The sequence below is a fragment of the Capricornis sumatraensis genome, chromosome 2 (assembly GCF_032405125.1).
Source record: "Capricornis sumatraensis isolate serow.1 chromosome 2, serow.2, whole genome shotgun sequence".
Taxonomy (NCBI): Eukaryota; Metazoa; Chordata; class Mammalia; order Artiodactyla; family Bovidae; genus Capricornis; species Capricornis sumatraensis.
The window spans coordinates 87,979,110-87,997,463 of NC_091070.1; the positions used below are offsets into that span (position 1 = coordinate 87,979,110).

The following is an 18,354-nucleotide window of genomic DNA, read 5'->3' on the forward strand; positions in this document are numbered from 1 at the left end:
TGTGATGACATGGAAAGGACATGGGTCTAGGAGCTGAGACCTGAGGTGTAGACCCAGCTCTTCTGTGTGTGACCCTGCATAGGGCCCACGAGCAGGACTCAGGTCCCCATCTGTGAAATGAGAACAACGATCCTTGCCTCATATGAAGGGCAGCTGTGAGAGTGCAGGACGCTATCTTGACGCCTTCCCCTCGTCACATGAAAGGGAGACTCTCCCTCAGCCTGGATCAGGTAGCAGAGGGAACGCTGATGCTGCAGGCAGCCTCGGCGCCGCCCCCTCTGCTGGGGATGGCCTCATGCTGCAGCCGAGACACTGCCACACACCCTGTCTCCCGCAGCCCCACTCACTGACCTGCCTCCCCCACCAGGGCCAGCTTGGCTCAGGTCAGTTCTTGGCTCCCCTTTGTCCCAGGGGCCTGGAAGCCCTACAGTTTCAGCCAGACAGCTTAGATGGGGACATATGCTCGGCTCCCACTGGGCCCAGCCACACCATGGTGGCCTGTCATGGAACACTTACCTTGTCCATCCCCCCAACGACCTAGCACCTAGGTGGGTCAGAGTCATCACAGGGGTGGTACAAGAGGGTGGGCAAAAGCAAAGGCTGGGCAGGGGCATCTCAAGGGCACTAGATATTAACTCGTTCTCCTGCTTTCCAAACAGCTCAGTAACAAGTCCCTTGACAGAGACATGGCAGGCTGGACCCCCTACAACTATGTGAACGTGTTAGGTCAGTAGTGGTTTGAGTCTGGTCCCTGGCCATCATGCCCCGCCATCTTCTCCTTCTCCCACATTGACAGGGGCCCTGTCCCAGCTCCAAGAGAGAGTTAGTAGATAAACCTTAAGCATGATTTCCCCCAGGAAAAAGGGGTGTGGGGAGGACACTCAAGCCCCTATTTCAGTTCTCATAAGCAGATGAAGCCCAGGGCCCCTTTCATTCCTATTAGGGGATAGGTGAGGGTGGCTGTGACCAGGACCACAAGGGAGAAAGCTTGGGTCCAGGTGTGGGGATTCAGGTTGGAGGCAAAAGATGCACTTACCATCTGGGAAATGGACCCCCTGCCTGAGCCAGGCCCTACTACCAAGGTGCCCCATTCAAGGGCTTCTTCCCACTGCCCCACTGCCCTGGTGACACTAATTCCTGAGGGGGGTGGGGTGAGGGATGAGGGTGAGAGGCAGCAAGGCCATTTGGCCTCACCTCTAGCAAACCCCCTGGCCCCACTGGCTCTAGGCTCCCTCGGACGCTACACGGAAGCCCTAATTCCCTTCAACCTGCTCCACCCTGCCTCTTGTCCCCCCTCCCACCCCTGTATTACGCACCCCTCCCCTGCCATACCAGGGCCCTGGGAATAATGGCTGCTCCCTGTCATTCCTCTCACTAGACTCCCATTTCCAGATCAGTGCCCTGGAGGCCAGGTACCCGCCCGAAGACTTCTACATTGAACTTAGACACCTCAGCCGCCCCGCTGAGCTACACTCGCCAGGTTAGACTCCCAGCCCTATACCCTCTATCCCCTGGACCCCTGAGGCCATCCTTTCAGACCAGACCCAGCACCTACCCCAAATCCCCTTCCTATCCCTTAACCCACCCCCATGGACCCAGAACTCTCCCTGCTGAGCCCCTTCCCTCTGACAAGCCTAGTTCCCCATGGGAAGAAGGAAACCTGTCTGGATTCCTCAGTCATTCCTGCTATCATGCTCAGTGGATATGTACAAACTGCAACTGGTTTTACGTGGAGGGAACACAGCGTAACCACACTCCCTGCAGACCATGGACTACAACCCAAAACCACTGAGAAACGACTTGGGGGTGGCCACATCTTTGGGCCCAAGGGTGTGGATGACAGAGAGTAGACTGGCCAAAAAGCCCAGAGTCCCCCAGAGGCAGAGCCCAGACCAAGCACTGCTAGATCCAAGGGCAGGTGGTCCAGGAGGGATCTAGAGAGGCTGAGGCCGGATGTGCCAATCAGCATCCTCTGGGCCCATATATTAGGCTCAAACCTGGTAGCTTGGGAAAGATGCAAAAATGAGACTTTGAAGGTCAGTCCCTACTGTGGGAGGAGGTGGGGTAGGAGTTACAGAAGTAGGTCCAATGAACAGAGAATTTGGGCCCCCAACAAAGTGCCCCTGCCCTTGAGGGCACCCTGAACACCCTTGGGGCCTAAATTCAGGCTCTAGCTGGTTCCTAGAGCTCAACTGAAATGCAGCTCTAGCAACCCCTGCAGGTCTCCGGGTCCAGGGAAAGTAAGAAGAGCAAAGATCTGAACTCATCTACCCAGTAAGTAGTTATGGGCTTCAGAAACCCTGGGCTTATACCCAGGAGGCTGTGCTCCCGGCTGTCAGCCCCTTGAGCAGTGCTCAGGACATTCAATAATCCCACAGAATACAATCCCCACCCCCTGCAACATACACAAACACACACACACACACACACAATCACCACCCTGCACCCCTTTCCACTTGGAAGCATCCTCTGGGCTCAGCCCAGATCTCTCTCTTCAACTACTACAGACAACGCCACCACACGTCATGTTTTGGCTTACACTGATAGGCTAGTAAACAATGGGAGAGTGCACTTCAGGACATCTGGGTTCTACATGGAGCTCACCTTCTCACTTGTTGGTGTGGTCTCAGACAAGTCATTGCCTTTGAGTCTGAATTCTGTTCTATGAAAAGGGGGTTAACTTTTTAATAGCCTAGCCTCCATCCCTCAGGGAGGGCAAAGGAAGCCCCTGGTCCCAGAATAAAAATGCCAGGGGTTCAGATTGTTGCTGTCCTATTTCTGAAGGGCACAGGTACCTATAGGTCCTTTAGAAGAATAGCAAACTTGAGAAAACTTGGACCTGGCTCTACTCTATCACTCAGTACCATGTGGAAGGCAGGAAGACAGGAGGAGGCTTCCACAAATTCCACTAAGTCTATATGGAGGCGGCATGAGGAGGTATCAGAACAGCCACGTGTTGGTCTTCGGTGTCAGACACTGGGGAGAGTTAAGTGGAGTCTAACTGTATTTTAGTAAGCACTTGCTGCATCCCTTGACTAATACTGCAGCCTCAGTTAAAAGCTGGGGGCGGGGGGTGAGGGTGGGGGCAGAGGCGGGCGGGAAGGCTTTGACTGTGAGCTCAAGTCATTACTGTCCAAATTCAAAATATCATATAGTTTCTTTTCTGGGATCACCAGCAGCGAAGAACCTGAGCTTGGTCCCTGAAGTTTCATGTCTTTCCTACCTCTGGCTGGTGCTGAGGACCATGCATTGTGGGAGCCTAGGATAAACTGTGGTAGCCAAAAGGGAAAAAAGAAATCCTTGGGATTGAAAAACACTGGTAATATTGTTCAAAGACAACTCTCAATTATGTGCATATAGTCCACCCAAAAAAGTAGGGGCAGGGGACTAAAAGAGCTGACTGGCTGGGAATGACTATAGAACCTGTAGAGAGGACTAATCAACCTCAGCTGCCTGTCCACCTCCCTCTGGCTCCCCTCAATCGAGTATCGGACCCACAAGGGGAGAGACAGGCAAGACTAGAGCTATGAGGTGAGAAAGTCTTCCCCCTCATTCCAAAATCCAACAGAATTGGGATCTGGAATGTCACACACCCTTCCCCCAAGCTAGGAACTGGTCCTGATTCATTCCCTATCCTATATTCTTGGAACATGGAACTTCACTTACAGTGACTGTAGGTGGCATCAGAACTGCCTGGGATCACCTCCAGGAAGACATTCCCCTCAAAGAGGTTCCAGAGCAGCAGCGCTAAATATGCGGGGGGTGCTAGAGCTCACCACTTAGGCGTAGGAGCTTTTCAAAGAACTCTCATATGGTCAAGATGACTTAGAGGAGATTAAACCCCGAGTAATTTTCTAGAACTAAAGAACTATTTTCTGGGTAGAACAGGAAAAAAATAATAATAATACATGTAGTCTAAGTAAACCTCATTCACCCCTCCATTTTTCTTTCCTTTTTCTATTTTTACACAGGTGCTTGTGGAATGGATAGACGTCAGAACACATACGTTATGGACAAAGGCTTCAAAGGTAGAGTATCTAATCATGATGTACCGTTAGGAAGGCTAAGAAAGATAAAGAATGCAAATCTGAAATTGCCAGGGTTTCTACCAGAGACAAAACTACGCATTTCCTCCCCCCACTCCCCAAAAAAGTTAAAGACCACAAACCTGGAACGGCTGGGTAGCTCTGCCCAGGAGGAGCAATCATAATAATAACGATTTCATCTTTTGATTTCAGTTGCACCTGCTTAGGAAATGCTTGTGGGATTTTTTATAGATGCCAACTAAATGTCTTCGGAAATGCAGAACGTCATTATCCTACCAATTAGTATGAGTTCAATTGATTATGAAATCTGAAATAAAGTCTATCTACTTGCCCCAGAGGCCTCCTGTCATTGCACTGGCGAGGAACGCCACCCTGTACCTGCTGGCTTTCTGGGGGCGTAAGGAATGAAATGACACCTAGTGTTACTGTTGTACAATGCCCCATCTTTACGAGGTCTCTGTCCCATAGAGCAGAGAAGCTAGGACTAATCCCCAGCACATGAGAACTGCAAGTCAGATCATCCCTCTACGAAGTATACAGGTGAAGCCACAGGTGAAAGGTCAGGTCCTTTCCCAGGCTTAGGGCCTAGGTTTAAAATGAAAGAATGTATGAAACAGGTGGCTTTGAAATTATGTCACTTATTAACTATGACAAACCTCTCCAAGGCCCGGTTTCCTCAATTGCAACGTTGAGATAAGTATGCATGTCCTACGGTCTAACAAGCTTACCCTGAGTATGCAATAAAAATCACAAATTAGAAGTTTTTGCATACTGTACAGGATTATACCGATGTAACAGAGTTGTCCCTTTGTCTCTGAAATCTATTCAAGAATCTCAGCCAGGGACTTCCCTGGTAATCCAGTGCCTAAGACTATACTCCCAATGCAGGGGGCCTGGGTTCTATCCCTGGTTGGGAAAGCAGGCCCCACTTGCCACAACTAAGACCTTGCATAGCCAAATTAAATTTTAAAAAAAGAAACTCAGCCAAACTGAAAGAGATAAGACTTACAGCAACGATCCCAGTGGATATCCTAAATCAACCTGTGTACCACAATCACCTGGAAAGCTTGTTAAAAATACAGATGCCCACACCCTGCGTCTCCAAGATTCTGATGCAACAGATCAAGAGTGCTGAGTGCCTCAGGGTACCCTTATGTAGCAGATCACCTAACACTTACAAACCACTGGTCTAGACTGACTCAGATTTCCCATCAGATTTAGTTAGCCTAAGATATTCCTGAGACACAACTATTTCCTAACCAAGGAGAGCTAGTCATATACAGCCCTTTGTGGGGTGGTTACTAGAAATAGGGGGTGCTTACTAGAAGTAGGGGGTGCTAGGGGCAGGTGGCGGTGAGCTCTGTGTTCTGAACACAACAAGGGCAGGAAGAACAAGTCTCCACCAGCACATGTTAAGATGTGCATTGCCCAAGAAAACTATCTGGGGACAGGCAGCCACCCATAGCCTCCTGGTCAGCAAAGAACCCTATACCCTTGGGAGCATCATTCTGGCTTTTTTTTTTTTTTTTTTGGACTTAAACCACCTGAATGAAAGCCAGCACCATCACAGTAGATGAAGCTAAACAACAGAAAGGCACTATACTGTTTCATCACCATGATCCTGGACCTCGGTTTCTCCAAGAGGCATGGGCCCTTGACAGCTCTGAGAATACCCATTACTCAAGCCTGAATGAACACAGACAGGCCCAGACACCGCAGTACATGAACACACATTTCCCAGCGCACTTCGTGTCCTGCGCATTGTGGTAAGAGCTGTTACTCGCAGCCACGAATGCGAAACGCAGTTAAGGACAGCAGTGTCCCAGCCTCGGCATCATGCACTCCTGTTCTGTGGGATCATCCACCTGAGTCTGAGTGCAGGGGAGACCGAGCAGGCCTGTGGCCAGGTTTCGTTTCACCACCCTGCCTATAAATCTCATCCTCTTAATTGGAGAGAAAAGAGGGCTATATAGGCAAATGTACCAACAGGTATTAGGGATCAACATACCAGAAACCAGAGGTCACAGCTTTACACGTATCAGGGACATGGAATAAACCCCACCAACTGGATGTCCCCCAAAACACATTCAATAAACAAGTTACGTACCAGGAGTGGAATTATTTCCTAAAACTGCTGGGCCAGACCAAATCAGTGGTTATCAGAGTTAAGAGTGTTAGTGTTCTCTGAACTCAGTGGGAAAGAGACCTGATCTGGGAGTTAAAAGATTTGGGTTCTATGGGGCAATTCCCTGAGAGTCCAGTGGTTAGGACTTGGCGCTTTCACTGCCAGAGCCCACGGTCAATCCCTAGTTGAGGAATGAAGATTCTACAAGCCCCAGAACTCAGACGAAAAATTAAAAGAAAAAGAAAAAAAAAGAACTGCGTTCTAGTCTTGGTTCTTGCTGTGTAGCGCTGATTCGATCACGGTGCTGTTTACTGGGTCTTGGTTTCTTACTCTATTAGGACAGGGTCTCTAAAGCCCTTTCCAGCTCTGACATGCTAAATCTTAATGTAATTCAGTCAATGCTCCCTCTCCTCCATTCCTTCCTGAAGACCTTCCCTTGTCATCCAGGAGGTTGCATGAGGCCATTCAAACTGCTAACCCCATTTTCTCTCTAAACACCTTTCCATCTCTCCTTCCCCTTCCTGACCCTCACAATTATTCTCCAACAAACTGCTTCATGACAACACTTTTCTGTCATGCATTTCAAAGTGCTATAGAAGAAATCCTCCCCACTAGTCTCCATCACCCTTATCCTGAAATCCTGGGTCCTACTGCTGCTCACTTTCCCCACCTGTATGCCCCTTGCTAATCCAACCTTCAGGTGTCTCCTTGCAGTAACCTTGGCTTCCAAGGTAATCAGGAGCCCACTGACATCGTGACATCCTCCATTATAAGATGAAGACTTTTTTCAGCCAGTTTTTTCCCCCTCCCTCCAGTTCTCCTTCTGGCCCTGAAATCTCCAACTCCTCTCCCCAGTCCTTATCTCTCAATCAAGAGAAAGGTGGGAAGTCAGGGCCCAGGAAGAGAAAAGGCAGTGTGGCCTCCTAATATGAGTAGGCTGAGAAGAAGAGATGGGTATTTGGTGCCTGGGTTTTCAGCAACAGTGAAATATTGGCCTTAACTAGATGATAATGTGAACCTAAAGGCTGGGGTTGGGTTTCCCTGGGGAATCAATGTTAAAGAATCCGCTTGCCAAAGCAGGAGACTCAGGTTGGATCCCTGGATCAGGAAATCCCCTGAAGAAATGGCAACCCATTCTTGTTTTTTTGCCTGGGAAATTCCATGTCGGCTATAGTCCATGGGGTTGCAAAGAGTCAGACACAACTTAGTGACTGAACAAAGGCTAGTGTTAAGTTCAAATCCTACTCACAAGGTGGCCTTGGAAAGTCATTTCCCCTTCTCGATTTGCTGCTTCCATTATAAGATGAAGATGTTTCAACCAGCTCATTTCAGAGACCCCTTCTGCCTCTGACAGTATGTGGCTGTATGTGATTTGGGAGAGGTAGGAAGTATGTGAGAAGCAGTACAGGGCATTATAGGGCTACATCTGCCGGCTTGATGCTAATTACAGGCCTTGAAAGAGCAGCTCCCCAGAGCTTGGGTAGCCTTGCTTGAAGCTTCCCTTTTCTTTGCAACACGCCTGAAGTGCAGACACTGGCACAGAAGTGGGGCTATAAAAAGATGAGGAAGTGTCCTAAAGCAGCTGGTTATTCTTCGCCTTGCCCTGCCCTCCCTCAGGGCAGGCAGGTAGATGACTCATCTGGAGAGAGGAAGAGCTTCCTGAAGTATAGTTTTCCAGCTGGCCTTGCCCTTCCCCTCCCTCCAGTCCTTAGAAGTAGAATCCAGATTATTCTGTATTTCAACACCCTCCCAACGCTACGTCAAAACACACGCGCGCATGCGCACACACTCTTCATCTTTTTGTCTTTACCTCTGGTCCCTTTATGGATGATACAGCTGCTCCCTGAAACTAGCCCCCATTCCCACAAAACCAAGCTTCTCTTTTATCCATTTAGGTGCCTCCTTTGCTACAGAGCAAACTCTATTTCCCCAAACTTGAAAGTAGCCAGCTTTTCTGGTGGATACAAGAGCTGCACTACTGGTAGGCTGAATCTGTTCGGCAAGGAGCTAGAGTGTCAAGGCTTGCCCAATGCTGTAACAATCGGTCATGGGATGGCCACAAAAAGCCTACAGCTTGGCTTTCTCAGCAGAACTGGGTCCCATAGGTCAAACACCCTCCTTGTTGAGGGTGAACTGTACCTTCAGATACAGACACAGTTTGCAGTTAGGATATAAGAGAGGAGGCTGTTGTCGTTAAGTCAGGTCCAACTCTTCTGTGACCCCCTGGACTGTCGCCCACCAGGCTCCTCTGTCCTTGGAATTCTCAGAGCAAGAATACTGGAGTGGGCAGGCATTCCCTTCTCCAGGGGATCCTCTTGACCCAGGAAGTGAGCCCCAGTCTCCCAAAATGCAGGAAGATTCTTTACCATCTGAGTCACCAGAGAAGTCCATAGACAGGGTAACAAAATGTGAGGGGAAAACATCTTGATTGGGTATCAGAGAAGGTAGGGGTTGTCCTAACTTACTAGCATTAGGCAAACTTTATGAGCTTCAGTTTCCTCATGTCTAAAGTAGTAATATTAGTCCTTACTGCGTGGGCCCCCGGCACAGATGTAACAAGAATCAAATGATCTAACTGGAGTGAGCGGAGACCAGCTATGTGTGCTATAAAGTGAGCTCGAGCTACCACTAATCATCCAATTTTAGAAAATATGTAACTGAGTCAGGTGCCAATCAAAGCAAAAGGATGTGCCTGCATGGGGAGGAGGGGCGAGGTATAGGACTTTCCACTCAGGGAGCAGCCCTTTAAGCAACACTGGAAGTCCTCAGCTTCCACGTGAGCAGCTGAGTCATACTGCCTTACTACTTGGCTGGGAAAGTCAGAGAACCTCAAGTGGGAACAGTTGGCCAGCTGGGGTTCTTAGACTTAATTAACCACAATCCACTTATACTAAGGAACAAAGTATTCACTAGAAGCAATTTAATGTGGCTCAGGTAGGTCATGACCAAGGACCCACAGCCACCTCCCCGCCATGAGCACCTCACCAGCAGTTAGGACAATCCAGCCTCCCTTTAGCCTCCGCTAGGGCTGGCTGGGACCGCTATCTAGCAAGGATGTTTTCTCGGGACTTCCCTAGTGGTCCAGGGGTTAAGAATCAGCCTGCTAATGCAGGGGCATAAATTGGACCCCTGGTCCAGAAAGATCCCACCTGCCAGGAGCAACTAAGCCTGTGCACCACAACTACTGAGTCTATGCACTAGAGCCCGGAGTCACAGCTACGGAAGCCAGCTTGCCTAGAGCCCGTGCTCCACAACAAACGCCACCCCGAGAGCAGCCGGCACACCGCAACGAAGAGTCGCCTCCACTCACCGCAACTAGAGAAAAAGCCTGAGGGCAGCAACGAAGACCAAGGAGAGCCAAGAATTTTTAGAAAATATTTTCTCCTCTCTAGGGTTCTAGGCTAGAGAGGGCACAAACTAAGAACAGACCCAAGGCTCACATCTCTCTCTCTCTGCTTGTGGGCTAAGTTGTGACACAATGTGCTCTGAGCCTGGTTTCGGGGCTTGCTTTAATACCGAAGACCAGTGTGACCCTGGGGAAGTCACTGCCCTATTCAAACCTCAATTTCCTCATTAAGTAGTAAAGCGGAAGGGGAAATAATTATTACTGCTGTGCCTACACTAGAAGGAACTAACAGGCGAATGCAGTTTTGTACAAGGTTGAGGAAACGTTAACTGTGAAAGCAAACATAAATAACCCTACACTAACAAAGAAGCGTTAGTCGCATCTGACTCTGCGAACCGATGCACTATAGCCTGCCAGGCTCCTCTGTCCATGGGATTCTCCGGGGAAGAATACTGGAGTGGGTAGCCATTCTCTTCTCCAAGGGATCTTCCTGACCCAGGGGTCAAACCCAGGTCCCCTGCATTGCAGGCAGATTCTTTACCAGCTAAGCCACCAGGGAATCCCAACCAAAAAAAGTAAATCCCCTACAACCAGTTCCCTGTTGTGGGAGACTCCTGTTGTGGGAGACTCCTGTTGTGGGAGACTCCTGTCGTGGGAGACTCCTGTTGTGGGAGACTCCTGCGGCGGCACACATGTCAACTACTCTGCAGTCACGTGGAGTGTCCTCTCCCTGGAGGTTACCTCCAGTCACCTCCTGAATTACATTACCACTTCCACTTCTTTACATTTTTATTAATTTCACAAGTTGGAGGCAGAAGGCATGGATAAAGAGCAGCCCAAAATGTAATCTATGGTGGTTCTAGGGAAAGATCATCTGAAAATTTTACCATCTGCTACCACTTATAGAAATTTAGAGCTGAGAAACAGAAATTTCACCATCTGCTACCACTTAAAAGAAATTCAGACTTCTAAGATCACTCTTGACTAAAGTCCCTGCAACTCAGTGCTTATTTCTAGAGCTCCCTGGCTGGCAGAGCCTAGAAGGAGGGCCAGAACTGCCAGATTAGTCTTCTGCTTTTTCTGGGCAAATTCTGCCACATTTGAAACGATCAACAGGAGGCAGGAATTTTCCCCCAAAAGGTGAAACAGCAGAGAGACTGAAGGAAGGGTTCCCCTTTCCTTGTGACTCCCAGTGACAAAGAAAACCTTCTTCCTCCAGGGAGCTACAGTTACCTTGCTTCATATTTGGAAATTAGTTTGCAACCTTTCATACCCTAATATACTCGAAAGTCTTAGGGATGACGCATCTGAGAGACACTAGGAGAAGCAACATGAGTTCTCCTGGTATCAGGAAAAGATTCTGTAAAATTAGATTTCAGTGAGCATTCACAAGAACAGGGGTAAGTGACCCCACAAGATATACTGCAGGCTTGCTAGAAAGCAGGAACTTCCCAAAGCCTAGCTTGAAACCAAGGTGCTTTTTAAACCTGTTACACTTCAATCTGCCCTGCCTCTGATCATGAGCTTCGCGAGAGCACATACTACCCGTGGGCTGTCTAAAGGTTGCCAAATTGCTGACACTTGTGCCGAATCACACACCTACTGCTGAACCTAAGCTTAGTCGTCAAAAAGAATTCAGAAAAATGATGTCACAGAAAACAGACAAGCCAAGGAGTCCTGAGGCATGGATTCGGGTTCTGGCACTGCCATTCATCTGCCATGTGACCTTAGCCAAATCACTTCAGCTCCCTGGGCCATCATCCTCTAAAATGCAAACAGTAAACTATCCTTGCAGGATTTTATAAAAATTAAATAACAGATGTGAAAGCACATTATGAATATCTTGAATTAATCCCTCTCTGATGCTCTGCCTACTAAAACAAAAAAGTTCTTATCCCCCAAAAAACATGTTTCTTTAAAAAAAAAAAGAACTCTGCTTACCTCAGAAAGCATTTCTCAACGTAGTTAGTAAACGAATCTTAGCCTGTCATAGGCGTTGACAACTTCACAAGTCTGACAGCACATAAACTGTACTCTGCTTTTGGTATTTAAGCGTATGTCCTTGTTTGTCCTAAGAAATTTCTCTTGCCTTGCAGATTACATGAAAGAATCCGTGTGCAGTTCTAGCACTTGTTCCTTGAATAGCAGTGAAAACCCTTATGCCACAATTAAGGACCCACCCATCCTCACCTGCAAGCTTCCAGAAAGCAGCTATGTAGAAATGAAGTCGCCTGTGCACAGGGGGTCTCCGTACACAGATATGCCATCCTTGTCGACATCTAATAAAAATATATATGAAGTTGGTAGGTGTCTCAAATAAGTAACTTAGTGAAAGCAGGGCATCAGTGCAGCATCTGAAGTCAAATCAGCCCTCTCCAGTCCCCATTTTGAAAACATCCCCTTCTTTTGTTGTTTTTTTAAGGAATTCAAAGTGAACTGTCTTTTGCAGGACCTCTATCCACTCTTATACAAGAAATCAAATTCTTGTGCCAACTCTGTTTTTTAAAAAACACTAAGTATGAAGCAGAAATACTGGGGGTGGGGAGCTGATACATACACACACTCAACTGATTGTTGACACAAATTCCTGTTTAAAACAGAAAACAATCAGAACAGTTAGCAAGTTTTGAAATTATCTTGTTCTACTTCCTCCCAGTTGAATCCATGTCCCTGGGTTCACTGATAAGACTCCTAACCGCTAAGGTAGGAGGGATATTCTAAGGTCCCTTGGTTTTGACCAGAGCTTGGGATTCTGACAACACACTCACTTAAATTTTCAGTCTCTTGAACAAGCCTCAGTCCTAACCCTTATACACTTATCCTAAGTCCTTGGTTTCTCTCCCCACCAAGTTAAATAGAATTCTCTTCCCCCGCCCAACGAAGCAACTAAAGCTAATCTGTTCTCTGAACTCATTTTTCACTATATTCCTTAGAACCCACAGTCAGTGTGGTCCAAGAAGGCCGCGGTTGTAACTCCAGCTATATCCAGAATCCATACGACCTACCTAGGAACAGCCATATTCCTGGTCATTATGACCTCCTCCCAGTAAGAAAGAGCCCTGCCAGTGGGCCATCCCAGGACAAGCAGTCTTAAGAGGGATAAGCCTCTCTCTTGCAATGTGCTCTGCTGAATATTCTCTGACTCTCTGAAAGAAGACAATCCCTTGACTTGAAATAATGGTACAGACTGACTCCAGCTGCGTATTAGTTATAACATTCACCTGGAACTAAAGAAGAGCTTCCAAGGGACTGGGTTAATTGTTCAAAAAGTCTGTTCTCAAAATCAAAATACACCACCCACCCACCCCCAACCCCAAATGCTCGGGATGATATGATCTTTGAAAACATTTAAGATATAGCTACTCATCAACATCAGCTAAATATATATATTATCTGAAACATGTTGCTTAGAAAGCATGTAGAATAGGTTTTACCAACTTTCCTAAGAGGAAAGGAAACTGGGGAGGTGAGGGGACTACTTTGAGGCACCTGAAATGTATATGTATCTTTAGTTCCTCAATTATCTGCTTTATTGCCGAAGATAATTAGTACATAGACATAAACTGTGTTAACATCAATCCTAAAGCACCTGTACATGTATGTCAGGTCAAATAAATGACAATAGCCAAGCTTACAGAGTTTAATATACAGTCTAATGCTGACAACTTCAATTTTTTTTTTAAATAAAACTTTAAGAAATACAAATTAACTCTCTCTCTTCTGCCCCTGGTAGTAGTAAAAGAAAAAAAAGTTTCCAGAGTACAGCAGCCTCTTTCAGTCAAACAATGATTTCTAAGCCAGCTTTACCAAATCTTGCCAATTCAAAGTTCAAGAACACTGCAAGCCGATCCCGGCCTTGTTGTATCTCCTTAGCTATCCAATTCCTGAGTCACTTCATATGAAATAAAACTCTGAGATGATGCCTTTCAGCAAGCAGTCATAGACTGGTAAGAATTAAGTATCCCTACAAATGGTTATTTGGCCTCTGGAGTTTATTTTGGTTGGCATTCCTTGACTCAGAAAAGTACATGCTTTCAAGCATTTCTTCACAAATCTTGAGCTTGATGTAGTATGGAACCTAAAACTGCAGAAGAGATTAGACTCCCATTTTTAGGAAGTAGAAATCCACTTCCTAAAAGCAGATATAGGAAGTTTAAGTTGTTAAAGTGTATTATGCTTTCTGATGGAACTAAATGAAATGATTAAAGAATGGACTGTAACAAATTACGGTGACATGATGTAAAAACTTTAAGTATATGAACTACTTCCACCTTCCAAGCACCACCTACTGAGATAGCCAGAAATGTATTACAAGAGCTTAATGCCCCTGATTCCAGTATTTGGTGTATCTATATGTTCCACTTTAATGAATATAAGTAAACAAGAGCTCAGATGGGTCAAAAAGCCACCACTCCCAAGCCCTAAGGAGGACCTCCTCACAAGAATTGAACACCCAAAGGGCAAACTGAGAAAACCAACAGCCACCCCAATACCACTCCATTCCCTGATTAACAGTCCAGGCCATAAAAAATACTTCCAAACAGGTATATAGAAGAGGAACCAAGTGACTGTAAATGACTGCAAAGCTGGAACAGCTCTGCAGGAAATGTGGGAGTTCTGCAGCCCTTGACACACACTGGAAGTCTGCCATGGAACCCATTAGTTTGGGCAATAACCAGCAAAAGCAAGAAAATAAATGAGTAAATCCTCCCTCCCCCACTTCACTCAAGGTGCAAACAAATTTTATTGTTAGGGGAAAATATAACACTTACATGAATGCTGCATGTGTGCATGGGAGCAAGTGATCAGCAATAGCAGATTTACTTTCCAAAAAGCCTTATTAAAATATAAATACTAGAAAATTACTTTGTAGGCCCAAGGAAATGTTTCTCATACATATGTAGAAATATAGATAAGAGACTTACCTCGGTATTTCAGGGCAACACGTGCTCAAGTATCTTGTCAAGTAAGGATCTAGAAGCATGGTGAAGTCAGATCAACAAGAAGGAACGTGTCTCAGTCCCAGGTTTTACCTTCTTCCCTCACCCTGCGTGTACAATAACTGCTGCCTGGCAAACAGCAAACAAGCAGCATCACTCAAGTTTCAAGTTTCACCTCTATTTTGCTGAGTATCTTCTGGGCAAAATTCAGCAAGAGATGACATGGTGAACTGCAAAAGCACTGGGTCAAGATTAGTGTAACTTGCCCTCTCTGGGTTCCTTTTTTTCCCCATGTATTAAAAAAAAAGGGAGAAGCAGAGAAAGGCAAGGGAGCTCCAACCCTAGCTCTAGTATTCTATGATTTTCAAAGAAATGTAATACAACTCAAATCAGGCAATACAATGGAGAAGGGAAAGGCAGAGGGTGTGATTAATCTACTGTGACAACAGCAGCTTCACATAGCTAAAAGTTACTGATAAAAGACATTTCAATCTAAGAGAGCAACTGCTAGGAACTTCTGTCTAGCACTGTCACAAATAGGTTCATGGTCAACCTAAACACGTGCACTGTGCGTTATATTGGCAACTTGGAAAAATCTGTTCCATTACTTTACAGAAATTAAGTTTTGACTCAGTGATGTGCATACAATTCAAATGAATAAGAAAAACACAATTATTGTACAATAGCGTAATGCAACTGTGAAATGGCAATACTTTTTTAAACAATCCAGATTTGTAATATATTTGTTCACTGTGCAAAGGGATCATACCTTGTACAAAATAAAGTGGATTTCTCAAACTAATTTAACAAGAATGCCTACTGTTGTGCTGCACACTGAAAATGTGTCTATAATCTACACCTTAGGTTTAAAGGTACAACTAACCTACATTTTGTGTGGTCACTCTAGAGAGCCAGAAAAGTGAAAATCATCCTGATAAGGGTTTGAAAATAAAAGTGAAACGGTTCTATCAAAGTTATAAAAGAGTCTTTTCCTTTAAAGTAACAAATGGGAACAACACATTCATGCCCCAAAACGGTGAAAAACTGCACACACATCAGTATACTCAAATAGAGAATTTCTCCGCTTTCACAAATATCTGGACTCAAAGACAAGTATTACAACTTGTGCTCAGCTCCAGAGGCACAAAGGTACTTCTATGGAAAGGAATAAGTGTAATGGCCACCTAATTTGTATAAGTGCAATGAATAGCTGTGGAGAAGGAAATGGCAACCCACTCCAGTGTTCTTGCCTGGAGAATCCCAGGGACGGGGGAGCCTGGTGGGCTGCCGTCTACGGGGTCGCACAGAGTTGGACACAACTGAAGTGACCTAGCAGTTAGCAATGAATAGCTGTCTGCCAATAGACGTTATCACCCACTATAGGACACTGGGTGCATCTGTTTTAGGATCTTTTAAAACATATGCTTGTGACCTAACTGGTAAAGAAGCAGCAGAACTAATTTTGTAATAAAATACAGATGCTAAAAATAGCTTACTGAATGCATTCAATGGTGTATGTTTAAAATTTCTCCCTTATATTTTCAAAGTTTTATATGTACTCCTCATACTTAAGCCAAACTAAAGCCTTTCAACTTGTCTGTCAGTTCACAAGCCTTAATGTGGTAGTCAAGTCAACTTAATAAAATGCCTATCCAATCCCAAAGAAAGGCAATGCCAAAGAAGGCTCAAACTAGTGCACAATTGCACTCATCTCATACGCTAGTAAAGTAATGCTCAAAATTTTCCAAACCAGGCTTCAGCAGTACATGAACCGTGAACTTCCAGATGTTCAAGCTGGTTTTAGAAACTGCAGAGGAACCAGAGATCAAATTGCCAACATCCACTGGATCATCGAAAAAGCAAGAGTTCCAGAAAAACATCGATTTCTGCTTTATTGACTATGCCAAAGCCTTTGACTGTGTGGATCACAAGAAACTGTGAAAAATTCTGAAAGAGATGGGAATAACAGACCAGCTGACCTGCCTCTTGAGAAACCTATATGCAGGTCAGGAAGCAACAGTTAGAACTGGACATGGACCAACAGACTGGTTCCAAATAGGAAAAGGAGTACGTCAAGGCTATATATTGTCACCCTGCTTATTTAACTTATATGCAGAGTACATCATGGGAAACGCTGGACTGGGAAGAAGCACAAGCTGGAATCAAGATTGCTGGGAGAAATATCAACAACCTCAGATATGCAGATGACACCACCCTTATGGCAGAAAGTGAAGAGGAACTAAAAAGCCTCTTGATGAAAGTGAAAGAGGAGAGTGAAAAAGCTGGCTTAAAGCTCAACATTCAGAAAACGAAGATCATGGCATCTGGTCCCATCACTTCATGGGAAATGGATGGGGAAACAGTGTCAGACTATTGTTTTGGGACTCCAAAATCACTGCAGATGGTGATTGCAGCCATGAAATTAAAAGACGCTTACTCCTTGGAAGAAAAGTTATGACCAATCTAGATAGCATATTCAAAAGCAGAGATATTACTTTGCCAAGAAAGGTCCATCTAGTCAAGTCTATGGTTTTTCCAGTAGTCATGTATGGATGTGAGAGTTGGACTGTGAAGAAAGCTGAGCGGCCAAGAATTGATGCTTTTGAACTGTGGTGTTGGAGAAGACTCTTGAGAGTCCCTTGGACTGCAAGGAGATCCAACCAGTCCATTCTAAAGGAGATCAGTCCTGGGTGTTCATTGGAAGGACTGAGGCTGAAGCTGAAAACTCCAGTACTTTGGCCACCTCATGCAAAGAGTTGACTCATTAGAAAAGACCCTGATGCTGGGAGGGATCGGGGGCAGGAGGAGAAGGGGACGACGGAGGATGAGATGGCTGGATGGCATCCCCAACTCGATGGACATGAGTTTGAGTGAACTTCGGGAGTTGGTGATGGACAGGGAGGCCTGGAGTGCTGCAATTCATAGGGTCACAAAGAGTCAGACACGACTGAGCAACTGAACTGAATCAAAAATAATGTATTTTTGCAATTTAGAAATTAAGACTCATTCAGAAAAGATGTAACAGACAATCCTCAAAACAGGGAGGCTGGGACTTTGACATCTAAGTGAAAGATAATACATAATCAAGAGTTGTAAGGTATCTACTGAGAATAATAGTGTTTTAAGTCTATGACTTTAATAAGACTCAGAATACCACGCAATACCATAAATGATAAAGGCAGCAGGTTGTGCAGTCAATCACTACAAGCTGTGCATTCAATACAGAAGATTCTAGAATGATACTACTAGCCATTCATGAAGCCAGAGGAAAGACAGAAGAGGCTCAATTCATCTGTATATAGCAACAGATAGAAAATCTCAGAAGGGGTGGATGATAGCTACATAAAGGATTCATTAGACTATTATTTATACTTGCATATAATAATTATTAGGGCTTCCCAGGTGGCTCAGTGGTATAGAATCCTCCTGCCAATACAGGGAATGTGGGTACAATCCCTGGCCTGGGAAGATCCCCTGGAGAAGGAAATGGCAACCCACTTCAGTGTTCTTGCCTGGGAAATCCCTTGGAGAGAGGAGTCTGGTGGGCTACCATCCATGGGATCATAAAGAATCAGACTGAGCACGCATGTAACAATTGCTATATACTATTTATGTAGTAATTTTCAATAAATTTTTTTAAAGATGCTTAATCTAAATGGTAATTCTCAGACTACAACTCCCAAAACTAGACTAGAATGAACCCTAGGATTTGGCCCTTCACTCTTTCCCATGCTCCTTCTTTATTGTTTCAACACAGGGTTGTAGGAGAGATAAACATTAGGAATATTAAGTATGAACAAAGCACCTTCCCTACCTTTGTGGTTCTTACAATATAGCAGGGATAAATAGAGGGCCCTGGTGATTCAGTGGGGTGGTGACTATGTATTTCCTTCATTC

The 18,354-nt window shown here is 45.5% G+C and overlaps 1 protein-coding gene across 2 annotated transcripts in view; it reads left to right on the plus strand.

Moving 5' to 3' along the window:
• MEGF11 (multiple EGF like domains 11) overlaps positions 1 to 12,611 on the plus strand; it is a 250,990-nt gene extending 238,379 nt beyond the window's left edge. The window contains exons 21-25 of one of the 2 annotated variants that reach the window (XM_068964859.1): positions 660 to 726; positions 1,379 to 1,480; positions 3,972 to 4,028; positions 11,614 to 11,820; positions 12,451 to 12,611. In XM_068964859.1, the coding sequence (XP_068820960.1) occupies positions 660 to 726; positions 1,379 to 1,480; positions 3,972 to 4,028; positions 11,614 to 11,820; positions 12,451 to 12,611 (594 nt within the window). The remainder of the gene's footprint in view (positions 1 to 659; positions 727 to 1,378; positions 1,481 to 3,971; positions 4,029 to 11,613; positions 11,821 to 12,450) is intronic. The other variant, XM_068964860.1, reaches the window with a different exon arrangement.
• The last annotated feature ends 5,743 nt before the right edge of the window (positions 12,612 to 18,354 follow it).